The 23,164-nt window shown below is 49.1% G+C and overlaps 1 protein-coding gene across 1 annotated transcript; it reads right to left on the minus strand.

Moving 5' to 3' along the window:
* Window positions 1-1,924: 1,924 nt before the first annotated feature.
* Window positions 1,925-22,102, minus strand: LOC128893083 (dynein beta chain, ciliary). The gene is made up of 36 exons (XM_054153853.1): window positions 21,865-22,102; window positions 21,577-21,809; window positions 21,222-21,487; window positions 20,660-21,066; window positions 19,876-20,303; window positions 19,534-19,775; window positions 19,196-19,463; window positions 18,096-18,639; window positions 17,707-18,024; window positions 17,177-17,531; window positions 16,661-16,932; window positions 16,190-16,570; window positions 15,977-16,125; window positions 15,676-15,705; window positions 15,088-15,333; window positions 14,485-15,016; window positions 13,385-13,949; window positions 10,917-13,310; window positions 10,241-10,602; window positions 9,694-10,170; window positions 9,193-9,457; window positions 8,742-9,091; window positions 8,110-8,372; window positions 7,749-8,045; window positions 7,506-7,675; window positions 6,819-7,122; window positions 6,278-6,747; window positions 5,583-6,137; window positions 4,879-5,179; window positions 4,541-4,822; window positions 4,166-4,467; window positions 3,968-4,095; window positions 3,303-3,517; window positions 2,893-3,249; window positions 2,669-2,833; window positions 1,925-2,224 (listed from the first exon to the last, which is right to left on the minus strand). Exons 1-36 carry the CDS (start codon window positions 22,100-22,102, stop codon window positions 1,925-1,927), a joined length of 13,431 nt encoding a protein of 4,476 aa, XP_054009828.1.
* Between the last annotated feature and the right edge of the window lie 1,062 nt (window positions 22,103-23,164).

A 23,164-nucleotide genomic window follows, 5' to 3' on the forward strand; every position in this document is an offset into this window, starting at 1 on the left:
AGAGTACGAAATTAAACCTACGAAACCTTTTCTAGGTTCGAAGCTTCCAGTAGCCTTGCCTGATCTGGAAGGCAGCTTCTCCAAACATCTCCATTCTCCAGCGATTTTGGTTCCCAAGAATGGCCACAATCGAGAACTTTTCTCGTTTCCACTTTCACCTTCGTTCCCGGAATCTCCCGCTCCAGATTCGATAACAAAACTCGTTCCATCTCGTTCGAGCATATCGCGGCACGAATGGCCGAAGCCCAATCAGCCGTCTCCAGGAAACCGATTCCAGGAAGCAGAGGCCACGAAAGCGACTTCCTCTCGCGTTGAAGCAAGGAACGCTGGGTATTCGATCCCGTTCTTGCCCTTGGTTGTCCAGCGAGGCTTAATGAAAACCGTGATTGAAGCTGGTGCAGGGGCCAATCGATCGACGCGAATCACGAGGAGGGTGTTTGCCAGCCAATCACCAGCCGTCGTCCGAGGGCCGAACACTTTTTTCTCTGCCCCCTTTGATTCGATGGGATTCATGAGTTGACTTTGCGCGGAGCGTGGACCATCGTGGCTCTTCTTTGTGCCGGAGGTAATCAAAGCCTTTGTAACAGCGGCGAGGTGAAAAATCCTCCGTCGGTATCAACGTGCTCCCCTTTCGAACAGTTTCAGCTTTTTTTTGTGGACGATAATATTCTTGCCCTCCATCCAAAGTTCGCCAGCAGACAATCCCTAGCTGTAATCAGCCAAAACACCTCGAAAGACCCCTCTGATACGTTTAAGCCTTGTTCCAACTAGTCGAGGATTAAACGCGCCAATCCTGCCAGTAAAAAGAAATTACGTCTGCGAATGAGGCCTCGGACTTAAAACGGACCATTCGTTCGCAGGATCGAGGATTTTTTCAACGAAGCGCTCCCCGAAGGTTTGAGCAGGCATCAGCTGCATTAGTTAACAGGTTGATCAACAAGAGTTTATCGTCCCTCTGTCTTAAAGGGGCAAACAGCGCGGACCGTTGCCGACCTTGCGAGGCCGCCGTATAAAATCCTCCGTCGAAGGGACGGGAAGAAACCGGGAGGGCAAACATTTTTCCTCGCCCCTTCGAGAGCTAATAACCTCTGCATATTTGATGGGATTTCATTCTGTTGCGAGAGATCGTTCCCCGAGAGCGAATCGCTGCGCGCTTCGACGTTCCCGTCAGTAAGGGAAATCTAATTTCTTCCGCTAACACGATACAATTTTGATCCAGCGTCGCAATCTGAAAGCTTTTATGTCCCCGAGGCGGCCGGAGCTCTTGTATCCTCCTGCGTTTTCACCTCGAGGTTCCGTTCCGTTTCTATCTTTACTCTCCTGGTTGTCGAATTCAACCAAAGGGACTCGTCGTATACGATTCCCGCTTCCTCGTCTGTTCAAAATTTGATAAGACCTGGAACTAATACTGGCAAAATCCTGGTACAGTCGAATCAAAATTTTTAACACGCCAATCTACTTTCTTCCGTCGAACTGGTTCCATTCAGGGGCTCCTATCGGCGACTATCGATCCAGAAACATCGAGGGAGGGTTTTGTTTCGAGGAATGACAGATAATTTCTTCCCTTCGCTCTGTCCCGGGACAGTCTGTCCCTCGCGCAGAAAACGAGGAGCTGCTCCTCGGAGACCGCGCGTCGGTTTTCTTCTGTCTTACGGTTTATTAACTCTCGGTCGATTAGTCGACCTCGCGATATCCTCCGTTCGATGAGTCCTTCGGGATTTACGCTCGAATTATTCTCTTCTTCCTCGGCCGCAATTACGGACCGCGTCCACTCGTATATTGGAGTCGGTCCACGAATGGGGTCATTTATTTTTTAAGGACCGGATTTGAGCGACCCTCCCTTAACTACAATCTGAAAGACTACTGTCTTGAGTTTGTCTATTCTAATATAAACCTAATTTAGAAGCTAATACGAAAGAACGATTCAAGTTTGAAGCAGCAACGCAACGCCAGCCAGAGTCCACTTGGCCGGCTTCTCCTTGGTCTTCAGGTTGAACGTCCACACGTAAGTGGGTCCTCGAGTCCGAGTTTTGTAGACAGGACACTCGTACATGTTTCGTAGATCTTGTTTGTCCTGAGTGATCGCGCGCACGTTGATCACTGGCATCGCCGGGAACAACTCCTTGGGCTTCGAGTCCACTATGACGCCAGTTTGAACGTCCCATCGCGCTCCCTCCATGAAGATTCCGTGGATGTATGCGCCATCCCTGGGGGCCGACCTAACGTCGAAACCATAAAACAAATACAGTCAGTCTCATAAATATTCGTATCCTCTATATCTACCGACGAAATTTGTCTAAATCAAATGACAGGTTTGATGTTTAAAATAAATAATTCATTAGCAGTGATTCATCAGCAATTTTGGATATGCGTAATCTAGCTGAACATGTGTTACATAATGATATGCTGTGATTGTCTCCATTTTTCTGATTGTTATTGTATCGTATTCGATATCAAGAGCATATTGCCCGTAAATAAAGTATTTTTATTATTATAAATATGTACGTAAATAGACTTCGCACACATATATATATATATATATTTGGAAACATCAAACCTATCAATCAGTTTAGACGAATGTCTCCGATAGACATAAAAGGTACGAATACTTATGGGATTGGCCGTATATTAATTCTTCGATCACAAGTTATCTAAATGGACGCACAATAACGCAAATAACGTACGTAAATTCCTCCTTGTTCTTCTTCGTCACGTCACACTGCAAGCACATCTTGTCCAGAGGCAGCTCCTGCCTCCTGGCTGTCGACTGCATGATGGCTGTCAGTAAGGACTGAGGGTTGAAGAATCCAGCCAACCAAACCGAAGCTGGTAACTAAAAACAAATCCTCCTAGATTCTTTCCCAGCAGGTGGATACAAGCTTGCCGTCTTACAATGAAATCGGTAGACCAAGTCTCCAGTTCCCTGATGCGCAACAAAAGGTCGACGAACCAAGCAGCGAGCCCTAGAAGAGAGGGATAGGCTCTTTGGGTCCAGACTGGTGGCACTTGATCGAGAAACAGCGCGTTCTCCAGGTCCTCCATGTCCGAGGTGATGGTCAGCTCTCCCTTGAGACCTAAATCCAGCTCACGCAGGGATCGTTTGATTTCGATCGTCAGGTAGTTCATCCTCTCGCACTCTTGGAACGCTACGATCACGTACGGCGTCCTCTCCTCTACTTTGCTCATTATCTCGACTACGTTGAACTCGTCCGGCAGTTTCTCCATTATTTCGTCCAGTATTTGCTTCACCTTCGAACATGTTCGATTGTAGCGTTGCCTCGTTAGAAAAGTTGAACGATTACCTTGTCCTCTCTGGTCACCGTCTGACCACCCGAACTGCCCGCGTCCCGTGGCTGCATCTCGAACACGGTCTTGAAGAGATTCTCGGCGGTCATCGACAGGAAACCTATCTCTGCGTTTGGGTGGAGCCCGTAGAGGTAAGGTGACTCTGGTGGCATAGCCTCGTCGATGTACCCGTGATAGCCTGCTAGGTCTGTATTCGGAGGCGCTGGGAATCCTTTGAGACGATCGATGATACAAGTTATTACCACTTAACCCTTTGCACTCCGAATTATATATCAACAGCTCCCAACGCTTTTAAGTGTTTTTTTTTTTTTTTTTTTTTAATGTACTCAACCTCTTCAGGGACTATTTCTTTTTGTTATTATCAAATTTTTGTTCTTTGTATTATTGACAGCAATTATAATTATAAAAATCTAAACGTCCATATATGTGGCCAAGGGCGTGAAGAGGCGTAAAACTGGTATTTAACCAGTTTTATTCTTACTTTTGTTGTATTTTGTAACTTTCGAGTGTATGATATCTCTTGATACAATTTTCTTTGCTATATACTTGGAAATGAAAGGAGCACCTGAGATAAACATTGACGTCGAGTCGCACTCTACATACGAGTGCAAACGGTTCTAAAGATTCTAAAACATCCGAGACCGCAAAAGAAGCCTTTCACCTGGCGCCAACTGCAGTTCTCCGTCGACCAAATCGGGCTGCATCAGTTCTTCTAGGTACGAGACGCAGAGTCTTCTATCCCAGTCGTCGGTGATGTGTCCTCCGTACATGATCTCTCCAAACAAGTATCTAATTCAATTAGCGATAATTAGTATGCTTGCGAAACGTTCGACGGCGACCAAGAAACCCCAACGCCCACCTGAGATCCTCCCAAGGCACCTTGGACGTCGCTTCCAGGTAATTGTAGAGCACGCTGACGCTGATGTGCAGGTCGCCCACGTTAAAAGGGTAGACCTTGTTCCAGCCCTGAGGTCCGAATTTCCGACGCTCGGCGACAACCGCGTGAAAGTAGCACAGGGAGAACAGGATCGCCTTGAACTCCGCTTCCTTGCTGCACATCTCCAGAGTTTCCTGGGAGAAGTTGTCCAAAGCTTTGTGCAGGTTCGCCTGCATTCCCGTGGGCGGTTCGTTGGTGATCTTAATGGACGACTCGAGGATCCCCTAATTTGTCTGGTTTTAGCGTCGTGTCGACTCGAAACGCATTCGAGGGGATGGGGGAAAGATCGAAGCTTACTTGAGGGATGATGTGTCCCGCGGGCGTGCTGGCTGGTTCCGCGCTCATGAAAACTCTATACTCCGAATGAGAGCCATCGGCAGCTATCTCCAACTTCTTCTCCAACAGCGGCAGCCACTTTTTGACCAAGTGAATGTTCTGTAGGACTACCCAATGGCCGCTCTTGGCCGCCTCGTCCATCGCCTGTTCCGCAACGGTCTCCTGGCCTTGGCCAAGGGACACGTTGTGGAAATTCTGATTGTCCAGCGTGTATCCCAAACGACGTCCCAAATCTTCCACGTCCTGGTCGAGCAGAAATCGCGTAGATTCGACGAACGAGAGGAATTTTGTACACGTACCTTCAGAGGATTGACTCCGGGGGAAAGGATGAAGAAAATTGGAGTGCTAGGACTGGTCTCCTCGAACGACTTGGCGAATTCGACCGTTCTACCCTCGATGTACCTGGGACCAAGTTTCTCCTCGATGAATGCTGCGATTGCGTAAGTCATTCTGTCAGGTCGCAGGGCTCTCAGCATGCACAGACGCTGGATGGTCGTTTTATTCTTCCACTCCTGCGGGAATTTCTCTCTCTCGGGGCACTCGCACTCCACCAGCTTCTTCCATCTCTTCGCTGATCCCTCTATGTCTCTGTCTAGATTACTACGCAGAGAAATATACAACGTCTCTTACGCGAGGGCCAACGAAAGCCCGGTGGGTTCCATATATCGTAGGTAACAGGGTTCAAAAGGCTCTGGCTCGCGCAAAAATTTATTCCACGAGGAGCAGGTGTCATCGTACGGTTCAAGGAGATAGGGTGGGTTTAAAAAAATATTTCATCCGTACAAAGTAAACTTGGCAGATGAGAGAAACCGTTGACCCTTTGCATTCCAGATTCTTTTATTTCAGTACGATTCTGTCGAGTCTGACTCGACATAGGAGAGCAAAGAGTTTATTTCTGCGTACCGTTGTTACGAGCATTGAAGCATTTCCGTGCGGTTCTTGTCGAATTCGTGAAAGTTTAGACGCCAAAGATGGCCACGGGTAGCCGTCTCGAACTGCTTACCGGAATTCCTCTCGACTGGCGAGGCTCCTTATTCCGCCCCAGCTGGTGTTGGTGAGAAAATCAACGGGCGACGTGACGTGAGGCGTTACGGGGAACCGTAAGAGGAAGTCCAGCTCGCCAGCGGTCACCTCTTTTCTCGCCAGGAGGATCTGAAACGCCATCTGAGAGGCGAAGATGAGTTTGTCGCACTCGAATAGCCCTCTGGTCGTGTACATGAACACGGAGTAGGTGATGCACTCGATCAGATTTCTCACCCTCCCGGAAACGTCCGGGGCGGGATCGGCCTTCGAGATGGCCTTCTGAAACACCACGCTGAAAGCTTTCAACGAGAATTGATAGATTGGATTGATGGTGTTGAGATCGTTTAGGATAAAGTAGAGCAGAGAGGCCCTCGCTGCCGCTGGTCGATACAATTCTCGCGCGGCGTCGATCTCCCGGCTGGTTCCTCGAGCCTCCGTGACCTTCGATTCGATTTCCGCCGCGGTCCTCTTGGTCGTCTCCAGATTCTCCACCAGCGACGTGTCTTCCAGGACGTTGCTGCCAGCTGACGACAATCTGCGGCCAGAATTGCAATTTCACCGTTCGCTGGAAACGCTTTCGTTCGCCGGCGTAGATGTCGTCGGACGATACGAGAGATAAATCATCTACGAAAGAAGGAAATGGAAATGGAAAATGGTCCCTCGGACGACGCATACCTCGATAAGAGAGAGTCTTCCAGACTGTTGAGGGTGATCTTGAAATCGTTCTGCTGCCTGGTGAGCTCGGCCTTCAGTTCCTCCAGGTCCGGCCGCTCGGCTTTCACTACTTCGGCGAGCAGTTGATCCTCGAGACCGTCCCTCGTCACCGTGAAATTAATTAGGGTTGTTTGAGCCTGCATCTCGGGCTTGTAATGGGGATTGGCGAGCTTCGTGTGCAATAGCAACCTGAAGAGCGGATTGTATTCGACCTCCTTGTCGCCGATCTTAATCGCGCGACCCTTCTTAATCAAGTTTCGGCCCAGCAGAGGGTCCAGCACAGGATCCACCGTTTCGCCGATGTTCTCCACCAGAACCGTAGACCCCGTCGCCAAGGACTGCTCGATAACGTCCAAGTAACCCTTCTGGCCTAATCTGATCACCCTAAGTTCCTCCCCATATTTCTGTTTGATCCACTTGATACCCTGAAGCTGTAGAAAATTAGAGGATTTAATCGTTTAAGATTCAGACGTCGTGAGACGTTCGCGATGGAATCGAGTACCTGTGGGTCAATCATTAGAGGCCAGCGATCCGAGTTGGTCAGAATGGTGGCGTTCTCCGTCGACATTCTGTCGTTTGGCAGACCTTCGTTGTTCCACTTGGCGATTTGAGTATCGTCAGTTAGCAGCGACAGGGGATCCAACCCTTCGGTGATGGGAACAGTTGGCTCCACGGTCCGTAGAAACGGCATCCATTGTTTGTGCTGCAAATCCTGTCGGAACTGTTTGGTGAAACATCCGACGTAGGATATGAAAGCTGTCACGAGGAGCACGTCACCTGGTAGCGTAGATGCCTGTTGCATGAAACTTGAACGGTATTCCATGTTAGTATTTCAAGGGCCTGTACCTGTATCTGAGGGGCGCACCTGACCCCACCCGAAGGTGATGTGTTTGTAAAACGACAAACGAGCACGTAACAGATGATTATTAGTAGCAGTTGCCACTGGTAGGGGTTCTTATTCTAACGAACCCACCATAAGGCGATCAAGAAAGTATAGAAAGACAAGCCCTCTCCATTTTTACATTTCATCGAGGCAAGTACTTGGAGTCCTCGTTTAAACTCTTTCTAACTGGTGAAGTCTATCGACCACACCAGGGGACGGACCCCAACGAAACTTGATCAAAGCATCGGACAATCTATTTATCAGCTATCTATCACAACTCAGAGATCAACAGACATTGATTCTTACTTAGCCACCGAATCCGCCCATCGCACGTTTTCCGAGGCCAGGCCTCCTACCAGTCTGTTAGCCAGCGCGATGGTGGCGTTGGTCGCGTCTGCCTCCTGCTGGCACTTGAGCTTCTCGGACGTCGCTTGTTCGAAGTCTGCCGTCAGCTTCCCTAATTGCTCCTCCAACGACTGTTTCGGAAACAACGCTCGTTCTGAACTCGTTCAAACAAGCCCCGACGCTACTAGACCGCGCTCTACCTACCGCAACTTTGCGTTTGATTCCTCCTAGCTTCTCCTGAGCAGCTGCCAGCTCGGCGTTCGCTTGAGCGAGGGCTTTCCGCTTCGGTTCCACGTCGCAAAACACCTCGTAGAACTTGATGATGTTGATGACCCAGGCACAAAGGCCCGCGGCTGCAGCGGATTTAGACCTGACGAACTCTGGCTCGAACTCGGAGTCCTTCAGGTACGGTTGGATCGCCTTGATCACCTCTGGATGGATGTTCTCCTTGTCGTAGTTGATCAAAGAGTCGAGGAAGGTGTCCACTTTCGCCATCACGATCTGCGAAACGAAACGGTATAGCGTGGTCTCTCTCGAGGAAGCATCTGTGACCTCGTCTTCGTACCTTGGCAGCCTTCCAACTTCTGTCCTTGGGCACTTTACCAAACGGTGCCAGGAGGACCATCACGGCTGCCGTCACATTCGTCACAGCTCCAGGAGGCGAACCGAACGATTTCAGTTCCGTGAGATTCGCCTTGTTCAGGGTATTCAGGGCTTCCTGGGCGGCCAACAACGCCGGCTCCGCCTTCAACAGATCCGCCTCGCAGTCCTTCTGTTTCTTCGACACTTCCTCCGCTATTATGGCGACCTTACATTCCTCCTCATCGGCTGAATACGAACAGGAAGCAAATTTTAAAGCCCTCAGGGGTTGTAGCATGCGAATATGCAGCTAAAGTACGGGCTTAGTAATCCCGAGATACCCTAGCTAGATGGGGGCCAACAGACGCGTACGAAAGACAAGACTAACGTAAATGTAATATACAGAGTTACAATAACGCGAACTGAGCAAAAACTAAGGAGTTATGGAAGGTAAAGTAACTTCAAGAAGAATATGAATAATTGTATGGTGATGCATGGGTTCGGTCCAATAACTAAAGTGAATCTAAAGTTTAAAAAACCAACCAAACCAAGCAAACTTTGAAAACGTTCCAATCTACCTACGATAATTCGAGAATCATGGTACACTCCGTACGATACCTATGGCCTTCTCTTTCTGCACTTTATCGGTCTCGATACCGACAATGGCGATCAACGCGTCAGCAGCGTCGTTCTTCTGCTGCAGCTCCACCTCCTGTACCGCCAGCTTCTCCTTCAGCTTGTCCACTTGCACAGCCGTCGATCGAAGCTTCTCCAATCCGTTCTCCAGTCTGGCCACCCGCGCGCGAAGCTCCTTCGCCTTCGCTTTCAACAACTTGGCGTACAGGCTGATCTGCTCCAAGAACGACTTCGGCGTGGTGTAGTTGTAACGACGCTCGCTGGCCAAATAATGACGACTCGCGGCGTTGACGCTCGTGTGAGCGTGAGCCATGAATTTTGCCGCCGAATCTCTGCGTTCGGGGGAGCATCGTGTCGTTATATTAGTCGGAGTTGCTATTGAAACGGCACGCGTCTCGAGCAAGTTACCAGCGTCGATATTCAAACGCGATACCTATAAGCCCCGGGAAGTTCGTCCAACTCCTGCAGGAACCTCTTCGACACGGACATCAAAGCTTCTTGCGGCCATTCGTGAAACCAGTTTATCGCCGTGCAATTTATTATAGCTGGGAATTTCCTCGAGCGTACCCTTAAAGTGGATCCCACAGGGGAGAAGCAGAGAACTATTCGAAGTTGTCTGCGCACCCGGTCGATGAAGAATTTCCAGCAGTTCTCGCGGGTGTCCAACATACCCGCGCCCTTCACCTCGTTGCGGACCCCTGTGAACGTTTACGACCCGAGATGACGAGTAGTTGGCATCTTAACCCTTTATAGGCCAGAATTCTCTGGTAAGAGAATTTTTTCTTTTCCAATTAAACCTAGCGGACGAGCGTAGAAACTTAAAAATCAAGCTTCCCTCCCCTTCCTTAGTTATAACAATGAGTACCAGTGACCTATAAAGGGTTGAAGTTGGTACTTTTGAAAAATGCCAACTACACAGCAACTATCCAACAACCTGCTATTATATTTTCCACTTCATCCTCGGCGAACAGGTCCGGCACTTCGCCAGAAGCCAGCATGTCGTTGATCAGCACCAGGAACTGCTCGTTAGGCACCTGCGCGTCGGTCATCAGGAAAACTATGCCCAAGTTCTTCAAGCCCGACTTCGAGTACAGAACGGCGAGCTCCAGCTTGAGATCCGCGATCCCGTAACCCTTCTTCAGCTGAATTTGGAAGACCTCCAGGGAGCTTATGAACGCGGCTAATCGCGACAAGCTCTGCTTGCCAGAACCACCTACGCCCACCAATAAAGCGCTGCCTCTGGGGGACTCCAATATTCTGTTTATGCGACAGACGTGCATCATGGCGTCCTCGAACAGCACCAGATTCATAGCTGCCACCAGGTCGTTATAGCTGGCCATCGCCTCCGATAGCAACCGATGCAACGTAGTCCATTCGTTCACGGGCATATACTTCGGCTCTCCAACGCCGCCTGGCGATTCGATATCCTTCAATGTCTCGAAGAACGTCGGAAATTTTACAAACCGCTCGAAAGTATTCACCTGCAAAGTGACAGTAGATGTTGGGTTTCTCCAGGATGGCGCCCTCGTCCACCTCTTCCACATTTTTCTTCAAGATGTCCAACTGCAGCTTCGAGAAGCTCTCTATGTCCTTCTCGTCCGTCAGCTTGTCTCCGTACACGCGATGCGTCTCGTGGAACCAAAGCCTGATCAGATCTATCGGTGACTGCAGACACTCGTTGCCGCTGAAGAGCAATCCTTGGAAGCAATTGGACAGGTCGCGGAGGTTGAAGATGTAGTGGAACTTGACCGCTGTCGGTAGGAACATCTGGGCGCAGCGGTGGTGCAGCTGGATGGAAGCTTGCACGACGTTCTTGCAGAGCTCGGTGACGCAAGACGGAAACCTGTAAAACGCTCAGAAATCAGAAAATCTACAAGGTTCGCTCTTTGCACTCTGTCCCATCTCGTCGCAAAATGTGCGAACAGGAATCGCGCTACATAAAATAATCTAACTTTGGAAACGTGACCGTTTTTGGCATTATTAGACTCGATTATAAATTCTTATAGCTTTCTTGAAGCGTTGAGATCCATAAATTCTTTATGTTTGCAGTGGTGTTGCTAACAAAACTTGTTAGACTTACGATGTTCCCTCGTAAGGGACATCCGAGTGCAAAAGGTTAAGTTATCCAACTACCTTGCGTACTGTTTGAAACGGTACCTGTGCTCGACGTTTGACAGGTGCTGCGACAAAATGGAGGCGTAGATGGTGGTCAGAGAGTCGGAATTGGGGAAGCTGACAGCAAAAACTGAGAAGTGTCTCTGCAGCCTCGGGTTGATGGTGAATGAACCAGCCGTGGGGTTCATGCAGCTTACGTATTGGCAGTTGTGGATGTCCTTCAACGTCAGCTTCGTTCTGTCGTACCAGTGGCCGTAGTCCAAGTGCTGACGAATCATCGTGTGAGGTTGAACAGTTCCGTACGCGTCGACTTCGGGCATGTTCAAGTCGTCGATGAAATACACCAAAGTCTTATTCCCTGGCGGACCGTAATTTCTGCCGGCTTTCTTCTCCAACGACTTCTCCAGGATCTTCTGCAGCATCTCAGACGAGGTGTAGAAGTTGAAGGGGACGTTGGCCACGGCGTAATTTTCCGGTAGATGGAGAAGTTTCTCGGCGACGAGAACGGTTTTTCCGCATCCAGCAGTGCCTACTAGCATAACCGGATGTCTTTCAGCCATCAACAGATCCAAGAAGTACTTGATCCTGATAGACTCGGCTGTGTAGACTAGAACCGCCTGTAGAGGCATCTCGGAGTCCAGCTCGAATTTGGGCAGGCGTTGCGTCCAAGGAACGAAGCTCTTCGTCTCGGCGTCGATATAGTAATCGAACACGGTACCCTGATTAGGAAATCTGATCTGCTTGAACTCGTTGGTCCACCACTTGCTGAACTCCACTCGATAATCGATGGTCTGATCCTGAAACATGGAGGAACCGAACGCCCAAACAGCGGCGAACACAAAGTAGAGCTCGTAGTGCTCCTTTAGAAAATCGCCGCCAGTTAGCTCGGGCCTCAGAAGACAGTGAAGAAGATGGCACAACATCTCGACGTGTGCCATGTCCGCGATAGGGGTTATTTTCTTGAACCTGGTTCTCAGAGTCTCCAAACAAGGAGGGATATACTTGTCGAACAACATCACCAAGTTGGACTTCTCTATCGGCGACGTCCTCTTCTCTACCCAACTGGTGACGTAGGGATTCCAGCCCAAATCTTGAGGATTGATGTACAAGATACCTGCTCGGGACACCGTGGCCGGGGTGGCGGTTCTTAGATTCGATATCTCGAAGAGCAGCCTCATGACAGGCGTCAAAGCTATCCTCTCATTGCTGGCCAAAGTCAAAACTTTGTTGTCGTCCATGACGGTGTTCAAAGACTCGATCCACATGGGATCGATGTCGCCATCCAGGACGATCCACTTCGGGTTCTCGCCTCCCAGATTCGCCTGCTCCCTCATGATCACCGAGAACAATCCGTCCTTCCACTCTCTGGTTGCTGGATTAATTATCCCAAACAGTTCGTCGTTGGTGACAGCCTTTGGGTTCAGGTCGTTGTACACAGGCTTTCTCCTCATGTTCTGATAGGTTCTAAACAAGGTCTTCCATACCTGAGTCTTGCCCGATCCAGCGATACCAACGATGAAAACAGAATGCCTTACTTCGAGCAGTTCCTCCAGTTGAACGACCTTCAGGATAAACCCATCCTCTGGCTGGAGCAGCAGATCGGCTGCGGCTTGCTTCACCATCTTCTCGAACTCGACGTCTCGTTTCCTGGGAACGTCCAATGCGGGGAACAGATCGGCTATCAAGCCCATGAAGACGGGCAAATCGTCCGAGACGACTTTTGGAATATTGAAGTCCCTGAGGGCTCTCATGAGCACTTCCTCTTCCGGTCTGCCAGGGTCACCCCTCTTTAAACTTCCAGCGACGACCAGGACGGACTTTATCGCTCTCAGTCCCCAGTCGTAATGATCCTGCTTCGACAACAACTCCTTGCACAGGGTGTAGAGCGTGATAAACTTTCTAGCCAAGATCCTGGCGTCCTGGAAGCCCTCTGCCACCAACATGATCTCGCAAATCAGCTCGAAATCCGGAACGACCATGGCGCAGGGTCTGAAGAGTGCCTTCAAGTTCTCTGGGAGTTCTGTGCGACCAGCGTAACCGGGGTTCATGGTGATGAATATGCCCACCGTAGGTTCCAAGCCTATCGTCTCTCCCATAAAATTAAACTTCTCCTTTTTGTCCCTGATGGCGTCCTGAATCGACTTCACTTGCACAGCGACAACGGACAGGACCTCCACGGTGATCCGATTGAACTCGTCGAAGCAGCCCCATGCACCTGTCTGAGCCAGACCTTTGTAAATATTCCCGCAGGATTTGTAGTCCATTTGTTCCGAACAGTTGAACACGTAGACCATTATGCCTAGAGCTCTGCCTAGATCCTTGGTAGTCTCCGTTTTACCCGTGCCTGCTGGCCCTGCTGGACCACCGCCCATGATCAGGTGGAGGGACTGGGTCAGAGTTATGTAACACCTGTCCGTCAGAGGCGTTATGACCAACCTGAAACGATAGCATATACACGTTAACTTCCCCTTTCCTTCGGTAACGATCGTTCGTTGGACGCGAGCTTTAACCTTGGCGTGTTTCCCAAGTACTCGTGCGAATATTTGAACTCCGCGTCGCAAATATTGGCGAAGCAATCCTTTTCCTTCTCGTCCCAGCGGTGGCGAAGTTGACTCTGCCATTGGAAGGCCTGGGCAGTCTCCACCTTGGACTGCACCAGCTTGGTCACGACATCCCTCGAGTGCACGTCGATCGTGCAAATCGTCATCACCTTCTGTCTCTCCTGCTTCGTCAGTTCCCCTATCAGCAGCGTGATGAGGATACTCAACTGGGAGATCTGTTTCTTAAGGTAGTCTTTCAGCGAGTTGTCGTAGCCCTCCTCCAGCCTGGCGAACGCGATGTTCACCTCGGTGGTCCACCAGATCTGCGTGCCGCAAAGAGACACTTGCGCTGGATAGTCGAACAGCCATTGCTCCCTCGGTTTCTCCTCGTAAGAGACGACAGCCTCGCTGAAGTAGTGCCTTATGGAGACTCTCATGGCCCGCTGCAGACGGTTCAGCCAAGCCTCGACTGGCCCATCGCAGTTCATCTCGCAATTGGTGAATTCTACGTACTCTCCATCCTTGGCGAACATGCCTTAACAGATTGTTGACCACGAGTTGAGTCACGAGTAAACTCGTATTTGCACTTGGATTAACTATTGGGTTGTCCAATCTATTATATCTATCGGTCACCGGACCTCGACCCCTTGGATTTTTTCTTTTGGGAATACCTGACGGTACGTTTACTTTTATTATTCAATTATTTCTTTGAATACTGTTATATATATATATATATATATTTCAGAGTGAAATGTACCGGCAGCCAGCCCGACATTTTTGCATCGGAAATTGTTGTTCAGAATCGTCTCAGCTATCCCGCATTTCCGGTTCTTACACTACTTTTGGGACACCCTGTATATTTATTAAATTACACAGGTACCATTTTGTTTCACAATATTTCTACCTTTTAAGAGATGTATACATGTTATTTGTTTCCAAGCATTCCGATATATTCAGACCTATACCACCTACCGAAACTCGGCACGGACTTTCCAGACAACCCAATATTTCAATTTATGAAACCCAGGGCGATATAGCAAGGAATCGCAATTTACACTTGAAACTCTTACCCAACACGGTCCTGGAAGAGTTGGCAACCTCCTCGTCGAACTTGAGTCGCGCCATGGAATCGAACAGTTTGGTCAGGTGCTTGGCCACGACCTCCGGCTGATTGCCGTTCGAGAGAACGTCTAGCAAGTCGCTGGACGAGACAAAGTAGAACCTTGGAAAGGCCAGACGTTTTGTCTCCAGATACTCCGCCAGAGCTTTCTCGCAGAGAACGAGCTCCTTCTGCAGGATGTCGAGGGCGGACACGAGGCCTTCCTTGTTCGTTGCCTCGACGACGTTGGGCGTCTTCGCCATCTCCTCGGTCATCTCTTTGAACTGCTTATCGATTCGGTCGAACCTCTCGGCATCCACTGGGAGCTGCCTTCGTATGTCCTCGGAGGACGTGAATATGCTCTCGAGGTGCATCCACGTTCGTTGCACCTCGAACCAGACGGTGGTCACTTGATCCGCGATGCTCAGCTTCCTCTGCCAGCTCGACACTTCCTCCAAGAAATGAGCGATGAACTTGGAGGTGATCAGATTCTGCAGTTGCACCTGAGAAAGCCAAGAACCCCATTCACAACCCCGTCAGGTCATCGGAGCGTCTAAATCTAACCTGTCCTAACCTGATTCTCTTCCAGGGTCTCTATCAACTCTTCACTGGCTCTTATCAATGTGGCTCCAGTCCTGGCGTGAGTCTCCTTCTCGAATTCCATTTTGGACCACGTGACGTTCAGTTCCCTCATGTATTTCTCCATCGACATTTCTTTCACGGCCTTGTCCACGATATTCTTCACCTCCTCTTCGCAGTCGTGGAGATTCAGCTCCAGCAGGTCCGCCAGCGTGGTCGAGGCGTCCATTACGAATCGCACCTAATCGCAGAAATCTCTGCTGACCGTGTTCTCCAGTGCTTTAACGTTTGCGAAGCTCGACAACGAATTCGACAAAAAGAAACGCGAGAGTGATGCCAGGTGAAGCACGAATCAAAGAACTCGTATCAAATGATTCAGAATTTATTTAATGGAATATGTACAATGAAGCGTATAATGAACGTGTTACAAAATTATGCTGCATGCTCTGTGAATGTTATCGTTCCATGGGGTATGCCAGTGCTTATGAGACGCGTTCTACTCTGGTGTCCAATGTACGAAGATGAACGAAAGAACGAAATATCGATGAAAACGTAATCGTGCGCGTATTTACAGTGGACTTACGGTCATTTCTGGAGTCATGTCGCCCAGTTTCTGCAACACCGACAGCATATATACAGCGGTGCAAGTATATCTAATCAGTATCGTGAGTACACGTTTCAAAATGTTTTCCTTAAAATTTTCCTAACTCTTATCTGACTACCTTAACGTAAAATATGTACATATATACAGACATTGGTATCAATGATGTAAAAAATAGTTATAAAAATGCGTAATCTTGTACAAAATAGGAGACTCAGAGATATCTATACTCCTGAATCGCTTTCTTGGCGTCCCTGACACGTTCTGTGAACCCTGACGATACCTTGGTGCTGTTCATCAGCTGCCTCCAGTGCCTCTCTCGAATCGCTGGATTCTGAAGTTCCCCCACAGCCCTCAGGGACGTCAACATGTTCTTCACGGTCGCCTCCAGCGACACGTAGGTGTCCCAAGACCTCATCTCTTTGTCCAGGGCTAATTATTCCAAGAAACATTCCGTTTACACTCTGACTTCAGTCGATATACTTCGATTACCGACCTCGAATCTCCTTGGCGAACTTCTTGCACTCGATGTCCATGTTCTCCACGTCGATTTTTCTCCATGGCGTCGTCTTCCATCCCTCTATGCTGCTTCTGACGATGTTCGCGTAGTCCCACAGCTGCTTGAGCATCCTCAGCTCCCGTCTGCACTGCCTCAACACCTTGAACTCTGGCACGGTCACCTCGAACAGGGACGCGGACGCTTGTATGTCCTTCATCTGCGTCTCCAGCATCAGGATCTCCTTGTGACCCTCGTCGAGCAACTCGTACGGGTTCTGGCACTCGTACTTGAAGAAGTTGTAGCGTCGAAAAGCCTCTCGATAGTGCGTTATCGTCGTGTCGAACGCCGAGATTCGTCCTCTTATTCTGGACACCTCGCCTTTGTTAACACGAGTAATTTATTAATAGCTTGGCTCGTATGTTTTCATATAGCTCGAACTTGAAAGAGGATAATTCAACGTTATCGTACCTGCCTGCAGAGGAGCCACTTGCTGCTTCACCATGAGTGCCAGCTTCTTCGTGTTGGACCATTGTTCCGGCAGTTCTTGAAGCAGCACGTTCACCTCCTCCGGTATGTCCTGGTCGTAAAACTTGAGCAGCTCGATGGTCTCCTCCAGTGGCTGGAACATCTCGTCCGTGGTCGGCTGTCTCTCTTTCACTTGCAGAAGGTAACCCATCACGCTGACGAGGCCAGTATAGTCGCCGGGTTGAATCGGTTGCAATAAACCTTCGTCTGCCCGCCTATCGAGCAGAATCGATGTCGTAAACGTTAGTCTGCGCGATCGTTAATTTAGAGCTTTTTCTCTAAAAGTAACAACTGCTTTCACTTGCTCGAGTAAGTTACTACTTTGTACGATTCTTAAAAATATAAAATTTAACGGTTATGGAAGAAACGAGAACTTCATTCGCGCGTTCGGAGCGAACGTCGACAAGAAAGCGGCTTGTTTTTATCGCCCGACGAAGGTCATTCCGCAGAAACAAACACCTTATAAACGATCCCAAATCCGAGAGACTGCTGGTAACGCGATCGACCAGATGTCTCTTGAACATGCTCGACCATTTGCAGACCATGTTCAGCACCGACTGTCTAAAGGGTCTCAGGTCTACCCTGAACCAGCCACAAAACACTTTCGACGGTTCCATTTCCTCGATCTCGAGATAGAGGCCCTCGTAAAGGTCGATTTGCTCGCGGAATTGCTCCATTTTCGGCGGTGACCGTGCCGGCCCCTTGGGATCCTGGACGGCCACCATCTCCATTTCCTCCATCGTCAATTGCCGGCTATACTCGAGGAACTGTTGCATCACTATACCTCTGTCGTCCAACCAGAGATAGGCGTATCCTGATAAAATAAGATGACGAGGGATTACGTACCATAACCGGGATGTTGGACGAAGCTGAATAAAAGGCACGACGATGATAATACGAATTCCTATCTCGCGAGAAAGCGTAAATGCATTTCTATGTATTCGTTGCATGGATGAAATTTCATTCGTCGATGAAGAAATTCATTTCACCTTCGAAATTGCTACAGAACTCGGTGGCGTCTTCCACAGCGGTGGACACGTTACTCAGGATCTCGTTCTTCATTCCTTTGATATCGAAATCCTCCTCTAATTCATCAGCGTATCCTACGAAGTCCTGTTTCAACCTCGGCACCAACGCAGCCATGCCAATGATGTCGTTCAAGAGACGAAGAATCAGCTGATCGAGCCCGTCTGGATCATCCGGTTCCAACGAAGGGATGTAGTAAAGATCGGGCTCTCTGAGCTCCAACTTCGCCTCCAAAAGCGGCACGTTTCGTCCAACGGAATCCATGTTCTCGACCAAGTATCCTGATAAGAACAACGAAATATAAATCAATCCGCGTGTCCTGGCTCTTAACTGAATCGTTGAAAATAGCGACCTAACGAGCACCCCACGGCTCTACGAAGGGATTCCATAACAATGCCATCGACGTGGTCCACGTATCTCCGCCAGGGTTCCTCCATTTCATCGGAAACTTGAAAAAGGACCTGGTTCTCCCCTAGCAACGAGTGAATCTGCTCCGCTGCTCTCTCGATCTCGCCGTAACGTTTGGATACTTTCTCCGGTCGCTCGTCGAAGGACAATAAAGCATCCTTACGGCGATCCTTCCTTTCAACGAGAGGAGTCCTGGTCCAGGGCTCCAAAATAGCTTTGATCTTCTCGACGTTCGTTTGGGCGGATTTTATACGCCTCCAGAGCCCCTCGACGAGCTCTCCCAGCTCCTCGATGTACTCCAGGACGCCGTCCGACCTCCAGCATAATTCCTTCTCTCCCCGGGACACGAGGGAATCGATCCTCGTTATCTCCTTCTCGATCAGTCGAAACTCGACCCGACTCGTGTTCTTGCAAATATTGTTGTACGAGTCCACCGTCGCTCCCAACAAAGTGCGAAACTTTCGGAAGGTTTCCACGTTCTCCGACACCTAACGAGAAATTTTAACACTCGATCCTTTATCACTGGTTAACGCATTGTTGACCGGCAATTTTACACAGAAGCGATTTCGTGTCATCGGCTATTATTTCGTAATTTTCTTCGCTACTGAACTACCGAATGATATAAATCTAAATAACGAGAAAAGTATTGTTTGTTAAAAAGAATAAAAAAAAATGACAGGACTAAAACACGACGAGCAAAGCTTTTGCAATATTCTGTATCGCCCTGGATTTCATAAATTTATATAGATCAGGGCTTCTTAAACTTTCTTCATTCACGACCTCATTTATGATTGTAATTTTTTTCGTAACCCGAAAAATATAAAATAAAGATACGAGAAAGCAATAACATACAGAAAAGAGAATATCGAAGAGGAAATTAAATATTTTACATTAAAATCTCGCGACCACAAGAATTCCCTAAGCGACCCATAGTTTAAGAAGCCTTGATATAGATCATGCAAGTGCAAACACGAGTTTACTCGTGACCGGTTAACAATGTGTTAATCAATTTTTAAATTCTTTTCTAAGCGAACAGAGGAGCACCTTGACAGCCTCGTAGGGTATATCCGACCGCGACATCTGCTTCAAGTAATTCACTTCCTGCAAAACGGTCAGCAGCTCGGGGTCAAAGTTCAGCAACAACGCGGAATCCGCACCGCGAGCTAGAATATTGCGATTCAAGCCCACGTCGACGGTATTCGGCACAGTTCGAGCCCATTCCTCGAAGAGGTCGCTCTCCTTGTCGTTGAAAATCTTGATCAGCCTCTCGTACCGTCTCTCGATGTTTCGTCCCTCCTCGCTGCTCGCCATGCTGAAATCGTGAACCGTCTGGCGTCGACGCCTGGCTCGGCTAAGTCTGAATCTCTGTATAAGTCACTCACGGGTGTTGAATAGCTTTGAAAGATTGCACGGGCAGATCGACGCGTTGCCTCAGCATGCTGGTGAACGTCAAGGCCGCGGCCAGAGGCGGTAGATTAATTAGAGCTCCTCTGGTGCCGCGATTGAACAGCACCTCGACGACCGTCAGCTCGACGTTCAGCAGCTCCAGGATCCTGGAGTAACGATCCGTGAATTGTTTGCTTATCACTGGCCTGTCGAGCACCGATCCAGCAATGTTTATTAACTGGAACGTTAAGTTCAATTAAATCGCGAGTGAATTCCAACGAATCTGCAGATGAGAAGCTATGGGAATCTCTGCTTTTTATTATCGCGACGCCTTCTACCTTAAAGACGCTTTCGAGGTTCCCGCAGTCGTCAAAAGCCTGACAGAGAACGGCCGCCAGTTTGCTATCCAGATCGGTGATGGACTCGTTGAATTTCATACAGTCGACAGCGAAAGCTTCGTCGTCGGGCTCGAGGGCGTCGTTTGCTCGCACGGTGAACGACAAGAACAGTTGCTGGAACTCTTTGTAGACGTTGATGATCCTGCTGCTGAGAGATCGACCGAGTATACCGCCGATCTCGATCTTCTCCAGCTTGGAGAACTCCATGACGGTGTTGAAGAGCCACTCGATATCGCTCAGTCGCTTCAGGAAGGCGTCCAAGCGAGAGAAAACCGCGCTGGAGTTGAAGGTCCACGGCGGTGCGTGGGGCTTCATAGCTGGCATGTCTTTTCTGAGTTCGAACTGACGCTTGAACTCCTCTAGAACTCCTGAAGAACAATTTAAATGATATTTAAAACAGAACAGAGAGGTGAACTAGAAGACAAAGGTAAAAAAGTCTTGCGTTGTAAGAAAATGAAAACAATACGAACAGATGCGAAACATTCGGTCACCTAGTGACTTTTAACTCTTTAAGCTATTAACAACGTGTGAGATTCATGGTACAGAATTTGAAAAGCACGAGTCAGAGACGTCGTATGAAAAGCCAACAAGGTATTTTATACTCGATTATGGTACGCGCGATGCCACAGTAAATCGTAGGCCGAATGGTTAATTGCGATTGTTTGACTAAACCGATATCGAATCCGCTAAAAGGAAATCGGTTTTCGATATACGTCAGCCCCACCTCTCGACATCTGAACGCGCTGCAGCGATTCGTCCACGTCGCTTTGGAAGATAGAAGTCGGATCGAGGAATCGACGAGCCTCCTGTATCAACAGGTTGCAAATCTGTCGTAGCACAATGATCACCTTGGAGGAGCTCTGATAGTAGGTGGATTTCGACCAGGCTAATCCTACCGAGTGTATCAGCGTGGCCATTAACGGCTTAGCCTCGGAGAAGTCGACCTCCTCGACCGTCTTGAAGCATCTGGCCAAAGGCGACAGATACAGCGATATCTCCTTCGCCTCAGCCATCGACGACACCACGTTTTCGAAGAGGGTGCGGAAGCACGGAAAGTACGCGCTGTCCGTCCTCTCCAGGATGCTCGCCATCTTCTTCACGCGATCCTCTTGCAGCTGGTCGTAGATGTACCTACGACAGGTGGGACGAAGAGGACATTTAGGACGTCTGCTTGGCATGTATCGATCCACATGGTATAATGTTGGCACAGGTACTGACCTTTGGACTACATCAATGGAATAATACTATCCCTATCTACTTTCAGGCGTATCCGTAGTATAATCTACCTTAAATTTGCTAGTCTAGCGGACCAGTACTCCAGCTCGACGTCAGGGGTGGGATTCTGCCCATTGTCGAAAGCCGCGTTGGATTCCTGAGTGACAACGTCGTTCACCAAATAGGCCCACTTTATCACGACACCTTCTATGGCGCTCTTCAAATACAGGTCGACGGCTTGCGCACCCTGCGCTCTGACTAGCTTCTCCACCTCCGTCACTTTCTCCATCCCAGCTGGCATCGGAAGCACCGTCCTGCCGTTTACCTGACCCTTCACCTGTACGAGCGAATTAGATCACTGTATTCTCTATTTAAACTTTGGTAGAGTTGAACAGATGAAAATGAACATTGTGGTAAATACATTACTTGGTACAAGGTACCGCGCAGAGAGTGAACGTGTCTGCAGATGTCCTGGACCGCGACGTCGGGCAGATCCTTGTGGTTCTCCGGTTTGCTAAGAAGAGGAGCGAACACGTTGTCCACCAGAGTGGCCAACTGGTCCACCACACGAGAAGACAGGTCGCCTAGGATCAGCATCGCGGTGCACGCTTCCTTCTCTTTGGCCAATGGCGTCTGCTTCGCCTTCACCGCATAGATACCTAAATCATAAGTTTCAAGATAGAAGATAGAAGGATTTTCTTCATCCAGACTCACCTTTGGTTCTCTGGCAAGGTATGGGAAACGAAGTGGACGCGACTAATTGCGCATTCGGCGTCAGGACGACGAAGAGGACCGCTGGCAGAGGATTATCGAGAAAATCCAGCACGGCGTTCCGGTACTCCTCGGTGAGCAGCAGCCTGCCCCATTTCTCTGGCTTCAGTTTCAACGACTTCTGCACGAATCCTCCGATGTACTCCAGCCGAAAATCCGCCAGGCTATCCGACGTAGCCATTTCTGCGCTCGCGGGGGTGGAACGAATCTCCTATTAATTCTACAAAGTACCTATTAAGGCTTGCGTTGGGAAACGCATAGCGATTTCTGAGTAGAACCGACTCGCTTCGTTGGGCTCGAGACTCTGGTACCATAGACTTCCGGATAGCGTGAATAAATCACAATTAAATCACTAATCATCGGTCATCCCTGTACAGGATGATCCTTCGAGGAGCTATCGGTCCCCATGCCACAGAGAAACTCCCACCAAGGTTTCAACGATATGCGACAGACACTTGATGGTATCGGTAGACCTTTGTACAGCCTTGCAACGCGACACGGAACAGGACTCGCATGTTTCGGTGTAGAAAACACCTGGAAGAACTGTGGGCAACCGCAAGAGGGGGGTCGAATGGTAAAAATAAGAATCGTTTGGTCGTGCAAGCAGGTCAAGAGACCAGGCACCGACTGAACCGAGACGTTCTGGCATTGGCCAATCGTGTCTTCGAGTTGAGTTGGCCCCCTATTGTCACGGGACGCACGGAATATATCCCAACGAACGACTGACACTGCACGCGATCCTGCCTTCCGCGTACTGGCAGGTACCGTTTTACTTTTCCGCAATCGCCCCGGATATTAGTCAGCGTTTCGCGTCCAAGGAAGTCTTCCATCGCGGAGATAGCGTACACGCGACTCCGTCCTCTCGGGAGTCCTTTGACGTTTGCTTGAAATCCTTGACGGAAAAATTACAGTGGTCTGACTCAGGTCTGCGGTACGAGTGGTGCCTTTGGCTAACGAGGACCGTTACTAGTAAGTTCAATTTCGCTAATTATTATGTTAAATACTGAGAATTAGGTACAAGATTCTCATTCATCGACGCACCGTAGACACTTTAGTACACCTAGGTTGAAGAATAATAACCGTTAGGCATTGTCACTTTCAACGCAAACGACAGCTTAGCTTTTCAATGACCGGAATACGCCAAAGGCGACGTCGTCGATTGTTCGCATCGTACACAATGCATATTCGTTGAAAAATCGTCGTCCACGTATCGCTAGATCATTCGCCAAGGCCGTAACCCCGA

Source organism: Hylaeus anthracinus, unplaced genomic scaffold (genome assembly GCF_026225885.1).
Source record: "Hylaeus anthracinus isolate JK02 unplaced genomic scaffold, UHH_iyHylAnth1.0_haploid 0, whole genome shotgun sequence".
In the NCBI taxonomy this organism is placed as follows: Eukaryota; Metazoa; Arthropoda; class Insecta; order Hymenoptera; family Colletidae; genus Hylaeus; species Hylaeus anthracinus.

Excerpts from the sequence above, each read along its gene's own strand:
- LOC128893083 (XM_054153853.1), bottom strand. The coding sequence starts at position 22,102 with ATGGCTACGTCGGATAGCCTGGCGGATTTTCGGCTGGAGTACATCGGA. Across the intron at positions 21,488-21,576 it reads TGCGCGGTACCTTGTACCAA|GTGAAGGGTCAGGTAAACGG; the intron begins GTAATGTATTTA and ends TCGCTCGTACAG. Across the intron at positions 16,126-16,189 it reads GTTCGCCAAGGAGATTCGAG|CCCTGGACAAAGAGATGAGG; the intron begins GTCGGTAATCGA and ends TGGAATAATTAG.